Source organism: Bos taurus, chromosome 5, assembly GCF_002263795.3.
Source record: "Bos taurus isolate L1 Dominette 01449 registration number 42190680 breed Hereford chromosome 5, ARS-UCD2.0, whole genome shotgun sequence".
In the NCBI taxonomy this organism is placed as follows: Eukaryota; Metazoa; Chordata; class Mammalia; order Artiodactyla; family Bovidae; genus Bos; species Bos taurus.
Window position 1 is genome coordinate 69,473,947 of NC_037332.1, and position 15,753 is coordinate 69,489,699.

General features: G+C 46.6%; 1 protein-coding gene across 1 annotated transcript in view; it reads right to left on the reverse strand.

The window, feature by feature from the left end:
• Positions 1-2,256: 2,256 nt before the first annotated feature.
• The window catches only part of NUAK1 (NUAK family kinase 1), a 75,935-nt gene continuing 62,438 nt past the window's right edge, over positions 2,257-15,753 (reverse strand). Inside the window, exons 5-7 of the mRNA NM_001205496.1 lie at positions 8,231-8,350; positions 6,355-6,487; positions 2,257-3,443 (exon numbers count right to left, since the gene is read on the reverse strand). Coding sequence (NP_001192425.1) covers positions 2,290-3,443; positions 6,355-6,487; positions 8,231-8,350 — 1,407 coding nt within the window. The 3' untranslated portion in view covers positions 2,257-2,289. The remainder of the gene's footprint in view (positions 3,444-6,354; positions 6,488-8,230; positions 8,351-15,753) is intronic.

Below are 15,753 nucleotides of genomic sequence, written 5' to 3' on the forward strand. Positions count from 1 at the left end.
CTGGGTCTGCTGAGAAAGAGAAAATACATGTTTTCTCTTTTGGAGGCTAGGGATAGAATGACTTTCCTTAATAGTGTCACTTTTACTTAAAGATTATAAGGATGGAAAATACCAAACAGACACAATCACTTGGGCAAAAGGAAACTACATCAACCAGTAGGTAGATGTTATACCTAAGTCACACTGACAGCTACCAACTAGACAGGCTGCCATGCATGAGGGACCAGCAATGTGGCAGTATAGGCTGTCCAGAAAAGGTTGCATAAAGTGATACAAGGAAGAGGGAGATTTAGAGGTTGGAGAATGGCCTCCACGCACCCACATACCCCACATACAATTTGCTAGCTATAGGTTTTTTTCCCTTTGAACCTATATTGGAATTCAGGAAGGAGGTGGAATTGAATGAAAGGAAACCCGCAAAGCTTCCCATATTACACTACTCGGCTCAACCTGAAGGGATGCACAAGCCAAAACCCCAGAGCTGGTGACAAGGGGAGAACTGGAGCCATCTCCTTTGGCAAAGGGCAGTTTCATTCTAATTAATGTTCTTAGTGTCTGAAGGTAAATTCCAATCTCAGCTCCCCATGTTGGTTTTCCCCCCAAACACCCCCCAAGACTAGTTCTTCTTAAATATCCAGGTGGCTTTCAGAAGTTGACCATCTTGAAACAAGAGTTTCAATTAGCTGGGGCCAGTAGAATCTGAGGTCGTCCCAAACTCCCAAATATGACCATCAATCCCAAACTCAGTATCTGAAGATGTCGCACCGTGGGAGTGATGTCTTCTCACCTGCAATGTGGGTGTCCAGGAGTTACACAAGTGAGTTATGTGACTTTTCAAGATAAGAGTCCTGTCACACCTCTCGTCTGCCTTCTCCAGAACCATCAGGAAGACGTCCAGGGAAATGTTCCCTCTCCCACTTTCTTCCTCCCAACCCACTCTGCTCTTTCAGCAGCTTATTCATTTGAGTGGCTGGAACCTTTCCCTCAAAGTCTAGGGGTTCAAACCCATGACAGAGAATACCTAGATTTGAGGGGGAAAACACCTTCTGCCTGACTTGACTTTCCTCCTTCAAATATCCCACCTACGCTCTAACACCCAGAAGCAAACTCGCCTACCTCTGAGGATTCTACACTGAGTGGATGAGGAAACTGTTTACTGTGAGTAAACAGGGTAAATAGTTGAGTCAGTTATTCCTTTGGAGACTATAGCCAGTATCACATCCAATTCAAAACATTCATGCAGGTGAGAACCCACAAGGCAGCATTCCAGTTAATATTGAGACATTAAAGAAATTGACAAGTTGCCCCCTCGCTGGTATGGATCAATTTCTGTTCATTTAGAAAGATCACAGAGGGTCTCGAGCACTGTTCTACACCATAGTTTTGACCTCTGACACCACCAACTTTCCCCCTGTCCACCCTTGGGAGGTTGTGCTAAAGAGCCAGGCAGACACTAGGAAAGAAGAGGCAGACAACAAGAAGCCAAACAATCACCATGGGCTGACTCTAAGTCCTTAGCAGTGTCCAGAGCATTCTTTCTCTGACCAAGGCCCTGTCTTCCATTCAAGGTAGAGTAGCAAATTAACAAATGCCCCACGGTGGCATAAAAGAGACAACATAGATCCCATGGGATCTACACTAACACTCCCAGGGCTTAGCCAGGTCAAGGATGACAACTACAAGGCATGAGTGCCCCCACACCCCTTCCCCTCCCCATGACAGCCATTACTAATCAATCACAGCACTCCTTCCCACTGGGCTACTCAAACCAATGCACCCAGCAGTCCTTATCAATTGATCACTGATTCGAGCTCAGATAACTAAAATCGACATGCCCACCCTATGCAGTCAGACCAAGCCTGCTAATAACATGAGAAGGAGCAAGCTCTGAGTGATTTCGAAACAGATGGCTATAGTCTGTCCTGCCCTCCTCCAGAAGCATGTGGATGACTTCTAGAGAAATGCTTCCTCTCCCATATGCTCTCTCCCTATCCTGGAAGTGCTGGCCAACACCACCTCCCCTGGACAGCTGGTCCCCTAGGAGATGCCATAAAGCAAAATGCCAATTAGGATCCCAATTCTAACTGGCAGTCAGCAGGACTGGCCAACTGCCCACCTCTCCCACATAGGCACTGACTCAGCTTTCAAATTTGGCCAAAGCCAAACATCACCAATCCCTTTGTCAGTCTGTTGTCACGGCCATCAAAGAGGTAACCAGCTCCAGAGCCCAGTCATCATTCCCACTCCTCTCCCTCATACCCACCCCACCCCACCCCTGCACCCCGGGAGCTAGTTGAGCTTGTTGCAGATCTCTAGCGCCTTCTTGTAGACCTGAGTCACGTCATCCATGTCTGTGAGGAGGGAGAAGCTGCTGTCTGCCAGCCGGTTCCGGTACCGCTTCAGGTACTGGGGCCGGGGCCGGTTCTGGAGCCCCTCAAAGTCCTGGATCTGGAGGAAGTTCTCGGCAGAGACGCAGCTGCGGATGCGCTGGCGGGTGGGGCGGTTCTCCTGCAAGTCGAGCAAGTCGAAGGAGTCGCTGGACAGGACGCTGTCATCGCTGATGACGCTGGAAGGCCGGCTGTAGCTCCGGGAGAGGCCCTCAGAGGGGACGCCCGGCTCTAGCAAGGATTCCAGTGTGGGCATTTCGGGGCTGGCCAGGGCCGGGTCCATGGTGCCCGCTGAGTACTTGCTGTTGTGCTTCAAGATGCCCTTCCTGCGACAGGAGAGGCTGTGGGATGGCACCCTGGCCGGGTCCGGGGGACTGGGGGAGGGGATGCTGCTGCCAAGCCCATCGTTACTGTCAAGCAGCTCCGAAGACTCGCTGCGCTCCGGGGATGAATAGTAACCCGATTCTCTCTGCTGGGTCTTTTTCAGGATGCCTTTCTTGGGCATCGTGGCCGACTGTTTGGGGCTGAGTTTACCTGGCACTTCGGCCTCTGGGGGGCTTGGCAGGGGCACAGCAGTCCGGCACAAGTCCTGTTCCAGCTTGAAAGTGGGTGGTAAGGCCGGGCTGACGACACCCTCAATGAAGCCAGTGCTGTGGGAGCGATGCTCGCTGTTGCTCCGCTTCTTCAGGATCCCTTTGGGCCGCTTGGAGCTCAGCTTGGATGGGCTCTCGGGCACCGAGTCCTGGCCAGACTGAGGGAAGTCGTTCTCTTTCTTGGACTTCTTCAGCGACCGCTGACGCTCCAGCACGACCTCAGGGGCCCCAGGTTTGGCCAAGCCTTTAACTTTGGCTTCGGCTTCAGCCTGCAACCCTGTGGAACGGTGGTGCCAGTCGATAATGCGGGCCAAGAGTGGGGACTCGGAGCTGTGAAGGGCGTCACAGTCGCAGACACTGCTCTTGTAGCCCCAATTCACCCACCAATGGTTGGCGATGTCCTCGATGGTGGCCCGGCGGTCGGGATTCACCATCAGCATCCACCGAATGAGGCCTCGAGCATCTACGGGACAAGAAGCAAAAGGAACAATAAATTTTTTTGTTTATTTTTGGCCATGCCCTGCATGGACCAGTGATCGAACCCATGCCCCCTGCCATGGAAGTGCAGAGCCCTAACCACTGGATCACCGGAGAATTCTAGGAACAATACATTTTATGGGAGCTTTGGGCTTTGCCACAGGGCTGACACTCCAGGAGACACTCATTTGAGGAAAATCCAAAGGAAGCCCTAGTTCAGCCACACTGTGGAGCGGGAAGCTGCAGCCTTCCAAACTGGACATCAGAAAGCACCAGCCAGACTCAGAGCCACAGGCCGGGGTGCCGTCACAGCCTGGCATGCTTCTTCACACAGGTGATGCAATGTCGAATTGTTGAGCTTTCCATCAACTCAGATCTTTATAAAATGGGGAAGACCAGGTAACCAGGAAAGAATCCAGGTCCAAGCCCAAGCAGGGCCCCACCATTCTTTTGGTGGGTATCATCTTACCAAAAGGGAAACAGGTGTAGATTACCATGACTTTCTTTAGTCCTCCAAAGGTAGACTTATATAAATACACACTGCTCGAGTCATTGGGAAAGTATGTCAGCACAGAGAGGGAATTTTAGGGCTAAAATGGCAAAAAAAAAAAAAAAAAAGAGGCTTATCAGAGAGGGAGAGACAGAGAAGGATGGAGCGGTGCTCATAGCTGGCATACCTGGGCACTGAAAGGCACTGTACTCAAGGCTGGCCTGAACCCCAAGGCCTCAGCCAGGCTGAGACCCACACCCAGCGCTCACCTCCTATCCCTCTCAGACATAATCCACAGCCTACCCAGCTGTCGGATCAGAGAGCTGATCTCTATCTGCTATCCGTTTATGGCCCGTCTGAAAAATTCCATTTGCAAATTTCTGCTGCCAAAGAATTAAGGGAAAGCCCCAAAGGGATGTTGAGGAGGCCACAGGAACCAACTGACTCTCGCAGCTTATAAATCACCTTTTAAGATCAAACTGTGCTTCCCCAGTGGGGGTTGAATTATATCCTGGGAAGGTGCCACCTCCCCTCTGCTACTTATGCAGCTAATGAGTAGCTGGCAGGGGCCTGGCAATGGCGCCGGGGGTGAGGCACACCTCTGTACAGCAACAGGATGTTCATTCATTCGGTCAAGAAATAGTCTCTGAACCCCTGTAATGTGCCAGAAACTGTGTTGGGACCATTTGGCTACTGAGCCAAAAAGGCTACCATAGAGGTCACCCTGAATTTTCTCCAACAAACCCCACAGGTTGGCTCATTGAAAAATATATACAGATATAGATATGTGTATATCTATATCTATTTATATAAAATAAGTCAATGTTCATTATTCAGATTCTATATTTGTAAACTTGCCCACTCACTAAGCTGTATTTGTAACCCCCAAATCAACACTCGGGGTGCTTTCCACAGATGGGCAAAAAATGTGTTGCCCCCACTGTGCATTGTGTGTTCCCAGCTGAGCCAGAGCCAGGCAACATGGCACTGTCTTCTTGCTTCTGCTCTTGTGCTGTAAGTGTCCTTTTCATAATCCATTTAGTTCATGCTTTTCACATTGTTGCCCTTTTTGTTGGTGATTTCACTGTTGAAATGGCCCCCAAGTGTGGTGCTGAAGTGCTGTCTGGTGATTGTAAGGGCAAGAAGACAGTGAGGTGCCATGCAGAGAAAATGTCAGACAGGTATCAGACAAGTGTCAGACAAGCTGCTCTCAGGCATGAATTAAAGTGCTGATGGCTGTGAGTTTGATGTTCATGAATCAACAGTATAGTTTAAAAGAGGCATCTTTAAACAGAAATGTACAAAAGACAAGGACATGGAGTGATCCGTTGACAAAAACGTTGTGACCAGAGGCTCACAGGAGTCGAGCCCTGTATCTCCCTAGGAGCAGTGGCTCAGTATTCAGGAATTCAGCATTCACTGCAACTTTACTGAATTGCCACAAATAATGAGAATCAACTTGTGTGTGTGTGTGTGTGTGTGTGTGTACACATGTAGGATGCACATACATGAAAGGTCTGTTAATTACATTCTAAAGTCGACTACCTATACACACCCCTTCTATACCCACATGATGCTCTCCTGTCAAGAGATGGAGCTTATGGCCTTGGTCACTTTGACTGATAAAACATGGCAGATATGACCTTATCTGGCTTCCAAGGAGACATTAAGAAGACCTGGCAGCCACTTCTTCCTCCATCTTCAAGCCCTGAACTGCTATGTAAGAAGTCCAGGCTACTCCCTGGAGGGACAGGCCTGAGGAGGCTGCTCATAGAGACAGCCCACACAGAGGGACCCCAAGGTATCCCCACAATTGGCCCCAACCTCAGCTACCATCTGACTGCAACTGCAGGAGAAACCCCAGCCAGGCCAGAGGAGCTCTCACCAATCTGGGAACCAAGAGACATGGCTCATCGAAGTCATTTAAACTGCTGAGTTTGCTAGGAGGTGGGGGCAATGGGACAGAGTTGTTCTCGGCCATGGTAATGAAACAACACCCATGCACCATACCTGCAGTGGGGCAAGGTGTGAAAAAGAGTAGTTGCCACCCTCGTGCACTTAGAGTCTACCAAGGGATTTTATGTCTACACAGACTCGAAGGGATTTCATGTAATACTTTTTCCAAAATGTGCACCAATAGCGGAAAACAGAATCTAAACAGGGTAAGAGCCTTGCCCAAGTTTGCACAGCAAGCAAACAGGACTCTTAGCCTGCTCTGTAGAACAACTGATCTGCAGGTACCACATTGGAAAGGTTTGGGGAAAGCGGACTAACAAGTCAGCTCAGCAAAGATCTGGGGAGAAGAGGAATAGCAGCTGTCTTCCTTACAGACATCGACACAAAAGCGGGACATGTGAGCTGGCCTCGCCCAGCCCAGCCCAGCCACTGGCTGTCCACGGGTGCATACCTGAGGGCTGCGTGGGCTCCCGATATTCACCACTGCTGATCTGCCGGATGAGGTTCTTGTGATCGAAACCATCGAAGGGCATCGTTCCGTAAACAAGAGTGTAAAGCAGTACGCCCAAGGCCCAGCTGTCCACCTGAAGCAGAGAGAGACAGGACAAGTAGATTCCCTTCCCAAACATCAGCATCACAGACCGTGAGCAGCCACCCGCAACGACCCCAGGAAGGGAATTTAGCACCTGGCAGCCAGGTTCCCACCATGGCCTGACACCTGATATGTAGTGCACCTGGGGCCTGCTTCAGAGCCTGACCTTTCTGTTTCAAACAGTCCTAATTCATATCTTCTTTGATCCTCACTATAATTTGGGGAAACAGGTAGGGCCCTGCGTTATTTTCAGCCCCATTTGACAGAGAGGCCCAAGGGAGTTAAATGGTTTCTCCGGAGACGCCCCATCCCAGTGATGGAGGTCAGACAGGAACACGGATCTCTGGACTCCTAATTCAGGAATCCTGCACCGTCTTCAAATGGCTCAGAGGCTACAAACCCAAATGGCTACAAGAGCCAAGCAGGCAACAAACATGAACAAGGCAAGACACAGGGTGGGGTACAACGTGGAGTGTTGGTTTGAAGGCAAACTGTGGCGGGCAGTCACCCATCTTAAGCAGGCAGCCTCCTCTGGCTAGTGGGTGCCACTTAGTCAAGCAGGCCCAGCACTATTAGAGCCTTTGGTTTTTCAAGAGAAGTCAGAAAACAGACTTTTATGTGAAATCGCCCACTGATTAAATGTTTGTCCACTTTTTTAGAAAGACTAACGTGGCCAAATAAAGTATGCTTGCTGGCCAGATCACAGGCTGCCAGCTTGTAACCTCGGAAACAGACCATCAGCGATCACAGGAGCATTCGTTATCTATGATAAATTTAGTGTCGAGTTTCTGCAGTTTTGTAAATTGGATCCTAGGCTCCTCCCTTACATTCTTATTTTAGAAAGACTTTACTGCAGTTGATGGAGGCTCTTGGCATCCATCTCTCTACCCTCTTGCCCTGCCCCTAAACACTCTCAAACAGATAAATATTTGGAAGAAAACATTTCAATCCACTGAACGGCTGCTATTTAAAGGATCCTAAGTAGATGACTCTGTCTGCAAATAGAACTATCTTTCTAAAAATGAGTAATCAGTCACAACTCACCCATTTTCAAAAGGACTTTCTCACATACACGTCTTTCATTGGCCCTGATAGGTTTAGGCATATAGAGAGATGCATTTCTCATGAGTCAGAAGATGCAATTAATGTATTAATGGAAATGTATTTCCATTAATGTATTTCCTGGATCAAAAATACATGCTGTCCAAAATGCATGCAAAAAGATTCACTGCAGACTGAGACAGTTTGCTTTCTGTTTTGTCTGTTTTGTTATAACAGGGAAAAACTAAAAACAATCTAAATCTAGGTAAGTGATTAAATAAATTATGGTATATGCATAAAATAAGTGTGTCATCACTAAAAACCATGTTTTTAATAACATTGAGAAAATGTGACAATTTTAAGTTAATAAAAGGTGAGATATACACATATATAGTGGTCTCAATTATTTGAAATATGAGATCTACACTGGGGGGGGAAAAAACCCCTTTTAAAAAATCACATAAATATTAAGTGCTTATCTCTCATGGGGAAATTTGGAGGCAACTTTATTTTCTCTTTTAGGCTTTTCTGGATTTTTCTTCCAGATATATATATATACACATATATGTTATGGCTTTTATAATCATATAAGGTTTTGCTTGCTTGCTTTTATGGGGTTTTTTTAAAGTATTCCTAGGTTAAGTTCTTTCCTTCCCTTAAGCCCCCCACCTTACACACCAGGCAAGCTGCTTACCTCTGGCCCTCGGTAAGGCCTCCCATTGACAATTTCAGGAGAGGCGTAGAGTGGGCTCCCACAGAACGTTTGCAAGAACTTGTCCTTCTGGTACAGGTTGGAAAGCCCAAAGTCCGCAATCTACAAAGAGAAGTGAGACCCAGGGAGCCTGTTAGCACTGCAGTCAGTGTCTGCACGAGCTCCGCTCACACCTCCCAGACTAGAGCATCTGAGGCGCCCCTGGCTGGCTCTGCCAGCTGGGTTGAGTCATCCTTTGCTCTCCAGCCCTGAGCTTTCACAGAAGGACCAGTTTGCACAACTGGGCCTGTGACTCCCGACTGCAGTGCTTGGCACCCACTGCGTGGTCTATTACTTAAAAATCACTCTGTGCAAGGACTCTCTTCTCACATCAGTAAAGATGTACCCTGAGAAATACCCACAGAATCACATGCTTGGTGTTTCTGATGAACACTAATGTTTATAGTTGCTACTCTGAGAACTGTCTGCAGCCTACCGAAAATCTCATGGCATCCATCCATGTGGTACATGCACCTACCTGTGCACCAGACATCGCCTACACACTGATCAGAACTGTGTTGTGCACACCTTGGAACCCTAGATGAAATGGACCCAGAGCACCGGGCTCTGTGTCACCACATTGCAGCCCACACTCCACCACCAGCCATCTGTGTGCCATGGAGCAGGGTCACTTAGCCACTCTGAGCCTCAGTTTACCTACAAGAAAATGGAAACCCATGATCCCTACCGTGTTCTAGATTGCAGGACTATTGTGAGAATGATAAGAAAAAATTAATCAAGGTGAGATTGTGAAGGCCAAGGTACTTTGTAACTTTCAAGTCTTTAGGGTCCAGCCAAATGTTTTTCTTAACCTTCCTTCTCTTGTATCACACACCCCTTGGAATCACTCTCTTCTCCTTTGGTTTCTTGAAGTGTTTTATTATCCTTCATGGCAGTGCTCTTCCATGTGTTTGTGTGTGCACCTATTCATATATTCATATAAGGCATATATGTTACATGTATACACATATTGTCACATGCATATGTATATTATACATTATGAATTATCACATATATTCATATATACTACATATGTACGTATAAATCTGTATATACATATATCCTGACATATACATAAGTATGTAGTATATATAAGTATATATATACTACATATATATAGTATCTATATACTATATACTACTTATGTGTGTATGTATACATCAGGACATATGTATATACAAATATACACATACATATATATGTAAATTCACCTTGCATACTAGGTTGAGTCCCCTGAGTCAGGTGGCAGGTTCCACATCCACCCCTCATCTTTGTATCATCCACTGCTTAGCCCCTGTCCTCACCCAAGAAACACTTGTCACCAGAATAGGCCTTATATTTTGAAAAGCACAAGATAATTAGTAGATAATATAAAATAATAATAATAAACTTAGTTACCACTTATTGAATAACCTCCAGTTATTAGGCTCTGTCCTAAGCACCTTAGCTCCTTACACTCTCCAATCTAATCCTATCTAAAATCCCATTTACACAACAATGTGAATGTATTTCATGCCACTGAATGGTACATCTAAAAATATCGAAAATGGCAAATTTGACATTATGGATGTTTTATCACAGTTTTTAAAAAACCCACTGAACAGATGAGGAAACTGAGGTTTAGGGAAATTAGGTCTTTCATCTCAGGAGAGCTAACTAGCAAGCGACAATGTAAACCAGGTGTCTCTAAAGGTTCAAGCCGCTGCCTTGTGCTACCCGTGGGCAATCTGCAAATTTCAGCCAGTCTAAGACAGCCTTCCATGCTGAGCCTCTGAGGACTTCTGCCCTACCCTACACCCATTTCCACTCGAGCCTTATAAATAGGGTGAGTGATTTCATCCATCCAGGCTCTGAATGCAGCGCCAAGAAGCCAGTTTTGTAAAGTCACCCCAAATGAATGGAATGGCACAGAAAGCAGTTGGCACATAACCGCACTCAGAAAATGCATTCTCGGGACTCAGATTGCACTTAATTGCCCTGAATTTCACTTTCTTATCAAGGCCCCTCCCTGCCTGGCTTGCAGGAAGTTGGTTAGAAGCTTTATGAAGCATGCCCTGTCAATCAGGACACGAAGGGACCAGCTGCAGCCCTGGAACATTCCAAGAAGTTGGCTAAGGCAGGAGCCGACACAGCACTGTGAACGCTGGTGGCATCTGGGGCACTGTGTGAGCTTCCAAATACACACACACACACACACACACACACACACACAAGACACCCGCCACCACTACGTGCAAATCCCCACATGCACACCCGAGTGCTCCAAGTCTAGGCATCCTCGCTTTCTTTGTAGCCCTTCTGAGAAGCGTGTTTATGTTATGTCCCACTCCCATCCTTACAGACTGATGTCTATCAGCCTCTCCCAGTAAAACTGTCATTGCTGCTGACATAAAATTAATAGAAATCTAGATTAGTCCATGTTCCTGGCACTTCAACAGAAAAGCAATATTAATCAACACATACACTTTTCCATCTTTGAGCCACTTGAACTTGGGCTGCAGCTCTAAAATTCCACACCACATGGAGCGTATAACAACGGTAAGACAGGGAATGTCCACTGGTTCTAAAACTTCTCAAAGTCTCCATTTATCACCTGTAAAATGGAGGTAGGAATAGTATCCAACCCCACGATGTCATGGTGAAAATTAAATGACATAATGTATGTGCCAATTACCATTTTAAGCATTTTTACAAAGTTGGAGCTCAAATACATGTCCCCCCTTTAAATCCACATGGGTAACTTGATTAGCTTCATTATACTCAAAGCAATACTGGTTTTCCCTTGGAAGTAATTATGTAAGGTTTCTTTTTCAAATACATAGGATTTTTTAAGTGAATTGAACTCAATAAAAATATGAAAGTGAAATAACACAGAAGATACTAGAAAAAGGCAAAGAGAATGAAATAAAAGATATTTGGGGATTTGGGGAAATGATTATTTTATACATGCTGCTAAGTCACTTCAGTCGTGTCCGACTCTGTGCGACCCCAGAGACGGCAGCCCACCAGGCTCCCCTGTCCCTGGGATTCTCCAGGCAAGAACACTGGAGTGGGTTGCCATTTCCTTCTCCAATGCATGAAAGTGAAAAGTGAAAGGGAAGTCGCTCAGTCGCGTCCGACTCTTCACGACCCCATGGACTGCAGCCCACCAGGCTCCTCTGTCCATAGGATTTTCCAGGCAAGAGTACTGGAGTGGGGTGCCATCGCCTTCTCCAATTTTATACATAATAAAACAAAAAAGAATCCCAGAAATAGTTCCAACCTGAAAAAGTCATAATGGAGCTAGTCCTGCCCCTGCTCTGGAAGTGAAGCATATGAAGGTTAGAGGACGTAAGAAGATACTATGTATACAACAGTGAGAACCACTGTGCAGCACACAACTCCACTCAGTGCACTATGGTGACCTGAACGGGAAGTCCAAAAGGGAGGGGTATATGTACATGTATGGCTGATTCATTTTGCTGGACACTAGAAACTAACACAACCTTCTAAACCAACTATACTCGGGTAAAAATCAGTTTAAAAAAGAAAAAGAATCTCTGCTGAAGGTCAGAGACAGAAGACCCATGTGAACACTGGGTTCTCTAAGACTCTCTGTAGCAGAACATCAGTTGTGTATTGAGACTGACTCTCCACCAAGGAGGCATCTGGTTTTGCTTTCAAAGTTGTACTTTGCTGACACACTGGTAAGCTTTGGAGGAAAGTAACCACTTTGCATTTGTACTGCTAATGGACTGCTGCTCTACCTTGTTCGGAACCACCTCTGTCCTCACACTGGGCTGTTCAATTCAGCCTGAACTCTGAAAAAGACGTCAATGCTCATGTCCTTAATTTCTGGAGTTTTGTTGTTTTCTAGAGGCGTGCCCTGCTGGATGAAAATCAGAGACACAAACTGGAAAATGATTATTCATATTTCAAAAGAATTAGCCTCGCTACAATATGGATGACCCTTGAAAATACTATTCGCCTAAGTGAAACAAACCAGACACAAATGGATAAATGTTACATGATTCCACTTATGTGAGGTACTTAGAGGAGTCAGGTTCATCAAGAAGCGGGGATGCCAGGACCGGGATGGGGGACGGGGGATGCAGGGGCAGGGGTTCGGGAATGGGGAGTTTCTGTTGAATGGGAATGAGTTTCAGTTTGGGAAGATGTAAAAGTTCTGGAGGTGGATGGATGCGGTGGTTGCAAAACAACGTGAATGTACTTAATGTTACTGAACTGAAAACCTAAAAATGCTAAACTTTATGTTACGTATATTTTACCACCACTGTTTTAAAAATTATTGTGAGTAATCCCTGGGAGTTCACCCAATGAAAAAGGAAGTACTGGCTTGCTGATGGTTAACCTCTGGGAAAGAAAGTCGATGTTGATAACATAAGCTGTGGTCAGACAGTAACTGCAGTGACTAAGAGGACGTGCATCGGACAGATCAGAGACAGCTAGAAGAACCTGGAGCTAGCCTTAGACTCGGCACTGCCAGGTGATGTGGGAACTGCCACCAATTTCCTCATCAGCAAAACAGGAATAATAGTAGAACCCACCTCTAAAGCTGCTGTGAGGATTAAAGACATGTATGTAAAGCCCTGCAATAGCCCTAGTACTGGCCAACTCTATAAACTACAGCCATTAGGATAATGCCAAGGGTTTGGTTTACTTAACAACTGTTTGCTCAGAGTCCACCAAAGAGCCAAGAGAAATGATTAACATCCATTTCCAAAATAAGCATGTCCAGCCTTACAGAGGCTGCATCATATGATGAGAAAAGCAAGGGATGCTGGGTTTGAATGTTTGAGCTCAAATCCTGGCCTCACCACCTACCAGCTGGGAACCCATTGGAAACTGAGGCTCCCAGGCCCCGCCCAGAGCCTACAGTGTCAGGGTCTGCACTGTCAGAAGATCCCCAGGGGATTTGCTGCATGTCAGCCACTCTGACCCTGGGGTCCTTCAACTGTAACTTAGAGGATGATGGTTATGATGTAACCTACCTCACAGGGCTAACATGAAATCAAATGAATTGGTAGATGTTAGCCTTTGACTGTGTGGATCACAATAAACTGTGGAAAATTCTGAAAGAGATAGGAATACCAGACCACCTGACCTGCCTCTTGAGAAACTTATATGCAGGTCAGGAAGCAACAGTTAGAACTGGACATGGAACAACAGACTGGTTCCAAATAGGAAAAGGAGTACATCAAGGCTGTATATTGTCACCCTGCTTATTTAACTTATATGCAGAGTACATCATGAGAAACGCTGGGCTGGAAGGAACACAAGCTGGAATCAAGATTGCCGGGAGAAATATCAATAACCTCAGACATGCAGATGACACCACCCTTATGGCAGAAAGTGAAGAGGAACTAAAAAGCCTCTTGATGAGAGTGAAAGAGGAGAGTAAAAGAGTTGGCTTAAAGCTCAACATTCAGAAAACGAAGATCATGGCATCTGGTCCCATCACTTCATGGCAAATAGATGGGGAAACAGTGGAAACAGTGTCAGACTTTATTTTGGGGGGCTCCAAAATCACTACTGATGGTGACTGCAGCCATGAAATTAAAAGACGCTTACTCCTTGGAAGGAAAGTTATGACCAACCTAGATAGCATATTCAAAAGCAGAGACATTACTTTGCAAACAAAGGTCTGTCTAGTCGAGGCTATGGTTTTTCCAGTGGTCATGTATGGATGTGAGAGTTGGACTGTGAAGAAAGCTGAGCACCAAAGAATTGATGCTTTTGAACTGGTATTGAAGAAGACTCTTGAGAGTCCCTTGGACTGCAAGGAGAACCAACCAGTCCATTCTAAAGGAGATCAGCCCTGGGCGTTCTTTGGAAGGACTGATGCTAAAGCTGAAACTCCAGTACTTTGGCCACCTCATACGAAGAGTTGACTCATTGGAAAAGACTCTGATGCTGGGAGGGATTGGGGGCAGGAGGAGAAGGGGACGACAGAGGATGAGATGGCTGGATGCCATCACCGACTCAATGGACGTGAGTTTGAGTGAACTCCAGGAGTTGGTGATGGACAGGGAGGCCTGGCATGCTGCAATTCATGGGGTCGCAAAGAGTCAGACACAACTGAGCGACTGAACTGAACTGAACTGACTGAAGTGCCTTAAACCATGCCTTATACATAGCAGGCCTTCAGTCAATGTTAGTGATCACTACTTCCAGCTGAGTCTGTTTCCTTTTCTGGAAAAGGGAATTGCAACTGGCCCAACCACACGCTGTTGTGAAAAGCAAAATCAAACTAAATGAGAAAATCATAACAGCAGCATTGCTACACAACAGTCGCCATTCTGTGAGTGGTACGTATATTAAATTCTCACACCAACCCTAGGTGTTATCCCCATTTTGCAGATGAGGAAGCTGAGGCCAAGGGAAGGAATGCAGCTAGTCTGAGATGTGGGTGAAGAGCTGCGCTGGCTGTAAAGCTCCACATAAAGGGGAGTTATGGCTCTCGGTGGGTAAGGAGGACATGGGCTCTCTGTGTCACTCTTTAGGAAGACACACTCCATAGCTCTCTTGGAACCTGGAGTTCACCACCGTGGCTCTCCCCATGACAGCCTCGCTCGAGTTGTTCCAAAGTGAAGGTAGGGAGTGAACCAGTGAGCAGGAGTAAGTGGAGTTGGCTTCTATCTTAAGATCTAAGATCACACCTCCTCCCAAGAGAGACAGGAAATGACGCACCCCAAGCCACCTGGGGAAGGGAGGCGCGTTCAACCATGGTTTCCCGAAACAGCTGTTCTGACCACAGTGACTCGGGCCGCCTGGCCACAGCCACCATCGGCACTTGGAGGGTTTCCCCTTGGGCCTGCTGTCTCCAGGCCGCCTACACACAACGTCAGGCAACTGAAGCAAGAACGCTTGTGAGTGTGAGGATGCACTGTTGGATTTAGGGCAAATTTGGGTGGGAGAGTTACAGAATTTATCAGGTGCCTGATCTTCACTGTCAAACAGCCCTTAGGATGGTAGCCAGCCCCACTGCTTATCAGCTATGGGAGCCTCATCTGTAAAATGGTGGTAATCAGACCCACCTTAGTGGAGGCATTCTCAGAACCAAATGAAATAAGGCATGTGGAAGCTCTGCCACAGGGTTCTGGCTTCTAGCAGGGGCTTAGACTAGACTTCCTAGTCTAGCCTCCATGACTTGCCCTATTCCTGTGTTTACTGCTTCTTCCCCTTGGAAGGTCATCATCACATTGGGCTTCCCTGGTGGCTCAGCTGGTAAAGAATCCACCTGCAATGCAGAAGACCTGGATTCGGTCTCTGGGTTGGGAGGATCCCCTGGAGAAAAGAACAGCTACCCACTCCAGTATTCTATCCTGGAGAATTGCATGGACTGTAAAGAGTCACAAAGAGTCAGACACAACTGAGAGACTTCCACTTTTTGTTTCACCCCTTGGAAGGCTGTCATCACATTCCTTTCTATTGAACTCCTACTCATCCATCAAAACCCAGTTCAG